This window comes from Sitophilus oryzae, unplaced genomic scaffold (assembly GCF_002938485.1).
Source record: "Sitophilus oryzae breed Bouriz unplaced genomic scaffold, Soryzae_2.0 scaffold_227_pilon_pilon, whole genome shotgun sequence".
Classification (NCBI taxonomy): Eukaryota; Metazoa; Arthropoda; class Insecta; order Coleoptera; family Curculionidae; genus Sitophilus; species Sitophilus oryzae.
Window position 1 is genome coordinate 1,593,503 of NW_022146782.1, and position 8,098 is coordinate 1,601,600.

Genomic DNA, 8,098 nt, shown 5'->3' on the forward strand with positions numbered 1-8,098 from the left:
AAAACATTAATTTTTAATCAAGGAGTCTTGGAAAAAATAAGCCGAGTCTCCACCATAAAATAATTAACTAGAAAGAAGTGTCAACTCTGTGTTAAATCTTGGAAACACGATACGCCACCGAAAGCCTTCGTTGTCGTCTGGAGAACTAACTTTCCAATTGACAGGTTGACATGATAAGGTCATGATGGCTTAATTTTCATTTCCGTTTCCGGTTATTCAATGGCGGGCCCTCTTTCAGTTCAAATGTATTTTGTATTTTTTCTTTTCATAAATAAAACCAAAAAATAATTTATTCACATATATTTATTTGAAATATGGAACAACGTGACTAAATAAATATAAAAATATAGAGGATTGTATTGTTTCAATACCAATTAGTTAATTATATGCACTTTTAACGTAAATTAGTTAAGGTATAAGCATGACTTACAGTAATTTGTAAATAAACACACGCATTCGCAAACTTCAAGGACAGAAAACGGACACAGGAATATGAAAACGGGAGCCTTATACAAAAACCTGAAAACAGAAAAACAATTTTTTTATACTAAAATTAACAATGTAAAAATATCAATAGGTATAAAATATAAATATACTGTTTAAAAAAAGCGTCCATTATTCCCAAAGAACCTGGCTTATAAATCAAAAAGATGCAAAAAGAGACTTTTAGTCGGATAACATAATCAGATTATCAGTCCGATTTATTGCATTATTGACAATAAATCGCACATACTGGAGATAACTAATGTTGGCTATAGTTAAAAATGATCTTACCTTGCTGTAAATTGTTTTCATTTTCAAAAAAACAGTGTTTATTTACTACCTATTTTTCATATACATGGGACATACCTACTACTGCATAAACGTCATTTTCTCCAGGATTCTTCATGTAATATATATTTTATATACTTTATTACCTTTATTTTTATAAATTTCAGCCGAAATATTAAATTGAACTTCCAAAACGAAACTAAACGGAATGAATTAAAATGGCGTCGAATATTTTCGAATTTGTTCTAGAACAAATCTGAAGTTGTCTCTGAAACTGAAACCTGTCAATTCTAAACTGTGAAGTTAGACAATAGTTAGACAAAAACAATGCTGTCCTTGTCTAGGCGGCCATACTTGTCGTGAGGAGAATGACAGGAATGACACTAATGACTGTTTCCAATTTTCCTATTTCACTGTCACCCCCCTGGTCTCCACCAAAGAAACATTTGTCGGCAACTGTGTCGCCGACTAGTGTTGTCGACAATGTTGCTGAAAATTCAGTAAAGTCGTCGACATTTTATGTCGCAGATTTAAGTCGCCGACTTTGTTTCATGTTTCGCTGGAGTAGCGGCACATCAAAGAAAAATCGTGTCAACGATAATGTTTACAAACATGCCAAAAAACGTCTCCACCGAATCAACTCCTATTTTTCCTATTATTATTATTCACTTCCCCAATAAATTAACGCACCACAAAAAAATAACCAAAAGTTTAAGTTAATTTTTTGTCAAAACCACTTATCCGATTTGGACGATTTTTTTTTGAATGATAGGTTATTCTTTCCACAATGTTGCTATACTAACTGTATTTTGATAGGAACCCTTTTTATACTAATACCGGGTGTAGCAATTATAACGTGTTTTTTAATAAAATTTGTGACCCTGTAGAGTTGATCAGTTACAGTATCAAGTTAAAATTGAAATAACATTTTAGCCTTATCTTTTTTTTACATTTTGTTTTATTATTTACTCCATTATCTTCCTTATTACACGAGAAAGAACATTTTATAGGATGACATGATTTAATATTGGTTTTAATCTTTGAATAAGAAGACTAAGAAAGGAGCATATCAAAAATCTTAGGTACACCGCGATGGGCCTCAAATATGGCCGACTTAAATTCCGGTTTATCAGTGCCGTTCTAATTTTATTTAAAAAAATGTAAAACTATGATGTAGGGTAGACGTGGGATAGACTCAATAATTTGTTGTTTTATTTTAGGTTGTGAATAAATGTTGGTAGTTTTGGTTTGGTTTTATTAAAATTGTTATAAAAATATATAATTCTAATAAAAATAGATAAATTATAATAAGTATTTATTAACACAAACATCCGATACGCTACTGAAGCAGGTAAGTCAAATTAACGTATCTAAATTCTTTGACATCTAATCTTTGACAAGTAATTATGGAGTCTAAAAGGAGGAGGCGAATCGAACGCAAAAATTATGGGCCCAGTTTTTGAGATCTAAATGAAGTTCGAAAATCGCCGTTAGGGGCGCTTGTGATGATTGGGATACTAGAAATACACAGCTTCTTATGGCAAGAATAACTATTTTGTTATAAATTATAGAGCCAAGTTAATATTTGGGCATATTTTTACCAGAGTTAGCTTTTAGAAACGTGGTTTTTCTAATTGAGCAATGTGCGTGGCTAAAATTGTGAATACAAAACCTTAAATTTGAGTTTGAAAAGTTAGTTAGGTTATATTAGATGCCGGTTTAATATATCCTTTTCCTAAGTTGATATTATAAAAATGTTTTATTATGTGGTTCTTTTTAGTGCATACACGACCGAAGAAACATATAAGCTGCTAAAATAAATCTTCCCTAGAACTGTTGTACAAAAAAGATAGAAGTTCCAGCAACAAATTTATCACCAGTTCAACCTTTGATTTGATGTAAACAGTAATTGTTTCTTGATGAGAAATGCGAATGAAATAGTTTATGGTGTGATTGTGTTAGTGTTTTATTAATAGTTTTGTTGATGCAGTTTAAAGGTTCATAGTTTTTCATTAAAACATTTGAAATTGACATGTTTACATGCAGTTTAGTGTGATACCATTTTAATAAACATTAAAATCTTTCGAACTAGTAGTGGTTTTATGGCGATTGACAGATTGAATAACGAAAATTAAGAGTATTTTATCAGGAATAACTTAATCATAAATGGAAACTGAAGACGAACGTTACCATTGCACCCTTTGATCGGTGTTATCTATTCCATAACTTTTTATAGCTGAAACTAGAGAGTAGGTATATTGAGCTGAAACGTTTCCTGTGTTCAATAGCGTTTTTTCTAGCGTTGAATTGTAAGTTTTAATGTCATTAGCAAAGTTTTGCAAATTGTCACTGTTTCGTAGACAATTAAATTCAAGATATATTATATTCAATGTCACCTAATAATTGTAAAGGTTTTTCTATTGATATTCACTTTATTAATATAAGGTAGGTTTGTAAATAAAATATTAATGAATAAATAATGTACTCAGTTTATTTCAAAAGCACAAAAATACAGAGTTGTGAATATGTATATACGCTGACTTATTTCATCATATAAATATTTATTTAGCAATATTAATACATTACAACTTTTGTTTCTATTAACTAATTCCACTAAATTTAATAAATAAAATATACAATATATAAATTTAATATACAATTTAGCACTTAGATATTAAATATCTATATGTACTATGCCAAAAAATAAAACAGGAACATCATATTATATCAAGAACACAAAAAATTACAATTTAAAAAAAATGCATTCTAAAAAAATACCTAGCTACAATATACCTACATATTAATTTAAAGAGCTTATTCATATTCATAAAAACTATTCTAAATGGTTTATATACACAATCAAAAGTATCAACCACAATACAATAATTTTCAAATTATTTCTTATTATTCCTCAATGAAAAAGCGTCTTGCGACGGCTAGTCAAAAATCTAAATAATTTTTATAATAAATTTACAATCTGACATATGCAAACTATTTTTCAAATTTGTGAACATAGTAACTCTACTGTCTGTAACATCAACTGGCACATTAGTAATATCACGAAGAATTTCATTCTCATTCTCAAAGTTAGGTTCTGAAGTTTGATTTTCAACATGATTAATAGGCAGACCTTTTACTTTTTTTGAATTAGAAACTTTTTCAGTTGCTTCACTCCTTACACATGGTGGTTTCCTCTTTCTTTTATTACTAGAGAAATATGAAGGCAGGTTAGGAAAAATTCTTGGAATTGAACCCTCCTTTAATAATGGTCTACCCCGCTCAATTCTACTGATAGTTCCGTCAGTTAATTTGATCTCATAATGAGTCAAAATATCTTCATCTAGAAAATGTAGTTCACAAACAGCATCTTTGCTGCTAAGTGTCTTGTCTGATCTGGGTATCGCCTTTTGCCACTGCTGTAGCAAGCTAGGATCCTAATAAAAGATATATAATTGTTAAATAAAATAAAAAAAAAACATTTTTCACTATTAAAGCTGTTATTTTGAGAATACGATCTTGAAGTATAAATATTTAATATTCACTTTCAATAGCACTGTTCAAACTGTGGTTAATATAGGTACATGTCAACAGGTAATTTTAGCACCTAGTAAGTATTAAATTATTTTAATTTTATAACAAGGCCTCCTAGGTTATGTTATACACATGTTGATTTTAGGCTATATTTCCTATTAATTTGGTTTATAATTTAATCTGTACACTGACAGTATATAATTTTAATGTTTTTCTTAACATCTATCCATAATTTTTATAAATAAATAGTCATACTACTTACATTAGGAGCTTTGAAAAGGCTTGGGTTTCTTTCACCCCGTTCTTTATTTGCCTTGTTTTTATTGGGATTCCCACTTGTACAGCCAGGTACAAAGCAATTTCTACCACGACTCATTGTTGTACTGCTAAAAATTCAGTAAATTAACTATAAATTTTATTAAAAACACAATTAAATCGTATACTAACAATGAAAATGTAGTATCCCAGTCGATCGCAGTGCCTCTGCTGTCAAACCGAGGAAGCTGCTTAAAAGTGGGGACAGAAATTTCAAATTTGCCCATTGCCGATAAATCTCCTTTTTTAAGCCCTCCATACAAGTAATAAATAAAAGCTAAAATGCAAGAAAAATATATAATTTAGTTAATTTAAGTGAATTTCATAAATGATCGGTTTACTACACGTATGTATATTATATAGTCACTTACTAGCGAAAAGTTGTTCCATTATTTCACTCAATTTTTGCCGAGATCTACCGCATGCTACACAACCAATTTTTTTAGTCTTTTACGATAAATCGCGATAGTGTCACTGTTAATTTAAGTTCTGCCACAATTTCCATCTAGATTTACTACCTTTATACAACGATCAGTAGTAGAATAAATAATAAATAACATAAAATAAGCTCCGTAAAGACTGACAAATCCACAAAATTTCAAATCAAATTTAAATGTGTCAAATGAATCGTCAAACAGAACTGTCAAGGATCCCCACCCTAGAGAGCTTTTATGGTGCCTTTTCCGCCCACCATGCATGAATACATCGATAGCATTATGCTCCTTCCTTAGTCTTCTTATTCAAAGGTTTTAATTAACATATTTTTTCATTTTACTCACTAAAGTAAGTAGCAGGCTATGGAAAAACACGGATTACCAGTAAATGTCAAATAGAGTTGCTAGTTTCTGTGCAAACTTGTAGACCATTAATATCTCTGAGCTGAGTTTGAAGGGTCCGAGCTATTACGAGACGTTGTCTTAATGTTGAGAGTTTTAAAAAACGTTCCTGAATCGGATTGGTTCTTCGATTCCTGCCTTGTCCCGGCCTGCGACAATTGTATAACTCGTGAAATGGTTGAGTGAGTTACATTAAATCGTTCACCAACCAATTAGCTCCAACCTTCCTCAGACAATATTAATGCTTGAACACATTCTTCGCCAGTAAGATTTCTTGTTTCACGTGCACGTTGCATATTTTTGATATAATAAAAGAACGAAAACGACTGACACTGACAACAAGCATCTCTATTTGACATTTACTGGTAATCCGTGTTTTTCCATAGCCTGCTACTTACTTTAGTGAGTAAAATGGAAAAATGTTAATTAAAACCAATATTAAATCATGTCATCCTATAAAATGTTGTTTCTCGTGTAATAAGGAAAATAATGGAGTAAATAAAAAAGCAATATGTAAAAAAAAGATAAGGCTAAAATGTGATTTCATTTTTAACTTGATATTATAACTGTTCAACTCCACAGGTGTCACAAATTTTATTAAAAAAACACGTTATAATTGCTACACCCGGTATTAGTATAAAAAGAGTTCCTATCAAAATACAGTTAGTATAGCAACATTGTGGAAAGGATAACCTATCATTCAAAAAAAAAATCGTCCAAATCGGATAAGTGGTTTTGACAAAAACTTAGCTTAAACTTTTGGTTATTTTTTTGTGGTGCGTTAATTTATTGGGGAAGTGTATATAGTATTTTCCTATTTTCCTTAAGTTCAGTTATTAGTGCATCACATACTTCTGGTATTATTTTTGAAATCGTCTGCTTTCCACATTTGAAAAGATAACCAAGGCTAGTATATGAATCCCCAGAAGCCAAAAATCTAAGCGTAATAGCAAGACGCTCTTGAACAGGAATTGCATCTCGATAATTTGGGTCCATTTTACAAATCCTGGGACCATTCATTTGAAGCAATGATTCAAAGTCAGCTGAAATCATTCTTAGAAAATTCTTGAAATTACTTCTTGTTTCATTGTGGAGCGGATTTAAGTCATCTGTACAAAGATCAGTGAGCAAGTCACTACCATTATATAAATTTCTCCTCTCCTTATGTCATATATTGACATACCAAATCTCATTTTTTTATCTGAAAAAATAAAAAAGTTATAATAGGGGTGAGCCACTTTTGAGACGCTGTATATCACATATGATATCTATACTAATATATCAAATCCTTAAGTGACGCTCCTCACGATCCTGCTCAAACCACTCAACGTAAGAAGCTCAATTTTGGCATACAAATTGATTCTAGGGTGTAGAGGTTCGATAAGAAGGGATTTTTCGAAATTCCAGTTCCAAGAGGGTGAAACCACCCCTCAAATATTACAATATTTTTTATTTAAAAAACGATCAAGTTTCCGAAAAAACGCTTAAACACGTATATTTTATTTTGTTTTTTTACATATTTTAAGATTTTTTAAAAATGTATACAGGGTGTTTGGAAAAATCTGGTCATTGATTAATCACGATCCTGCTTAAAGCGCTTGACGTAAAAGGCTGATTTTTGGAAAACAGATTCGCTTTAGGGTTCAATAAGAAGGGATTTTTCGAAACTCGAATTCTAAGGGGGTGAAACTATCCCTCAAATATTAAAATATTTTTTATTTAAAAACCGGTGAGTTTTTCGGAAAAACTCTTAAACACGTATATTTTATTTTGTTGTTTTACATATTTTAAGATTTTTTATCAATTTATACAGGGTGTTTCATAAAATATGACCATTGCGAGTAATCACGATTCTGCTTAAACTGCTTGACGTTTAAAGCTGATTTTTGGTAAACGGATTGACTGTGGGATGTAAAGGTTCGATAAGGAGGGATTTCTCGAATCTCAAATTCCAAGAGGGTGAAAACGCCCCTCAAATATTACAATATTTGTTATTTAAAAAACGGTTAGTCTTTCGGGAAAACCCTTGGGGACAAGCATAATTTATTTGTTTTTTTTACATATTTTGAAATTTTTAAAAAAATCATACAGGGTGTTTCAAAAAGTTGGGTAATTTCTTAACCACGATTGCTTAAACTGCTTGACGTAAAAAGCTTATTTTTGGCAAACGGATTTTTCGAAAGTCAAATTCCAACGAGATGAAACTATCCCTCAAATATTACCAAGTTATATAATAATATCGCCATATTGTTTTTTCTCATGCTGACATAAATGTGAGAAAATTTTATCCAGTTTGTATGTTAATAGAAATTCTTGCTTTGCTTTATCATCACCATTACCAATGATTAATTCGACGCGAACGAAGTCGCTGGTACACGCTAGTAATTTTTATATATTTCTAATACCGTATGATCGAATAAAAACGGCGTCAGCGATGGCTATGAAATGAAGATCGCTGTCATTTTATATATAGTTTATATTAGAAATGTCATCGATCGTCATTTCCAAGCCAACTGGACGCCATTTTTTTTTCGATCATACGGTATATGAATAATATGCTTATCTAACGTTAATACGTATTAATATTTTCATAATACTTATATCAAAAAAAAAACTGTTATCAATGATCGGAAATGCATTAGTTG

The 8,098-nt window shown here is 30.8% G+C and overlaps 1 protein-coding gene and 1 long non-coding RNA gene across 3 annotated transcripts; one reads left to right on the forward strand and one right to left on the reverse strand.

The window, feature by feature from the left end:
* Positions 1-2,180: 2,180 nt before the first annotated feature.
* Positions 2,181-2,903, forward strand: LOC115884318. The gene is made up of 2 exons (XR_004050544.1): positions 2,181-2,463; positions 2,552-2,903. It is a non-coding gene; the product is annotated as an uncharacterized LOC115884318 (long non-coding RNA).
* On the reverse strand, positions 2,397-4,878 carry LOC115884317. 2 transcript variants are annotated; one of them, XM_030902862.1, is made up of 3 exons: positions 4,750-4,878; positions 4,565-4,685; positions 2,397-4,205 (listed from the first exon to the last, which is right to left on the reverse strand). In XM_030902862.1, the coding sequence occupies exons 1-3, from the start codon at positions 4,842-4,844 to the stop codon at positions 3,720-3,722; spliced, it is 702 nt and encodes a 233-aa protein (XP_030758722.1). In that variant the 5' UTR covers positions 4,845-4,878; the 3' UTR covers positions 2,397-3,719. The 2 variants fall into 2 exon arrangements, with proteins under 2 accessions (XP_030758722.1, XP_030758721.1); XM_030902861.1 differs by having other exon boundaries at positions 4,565-4,688.
* Between the last annotated feature and the right edge of the window lie 3,220 nt (positions 4,879-8,098).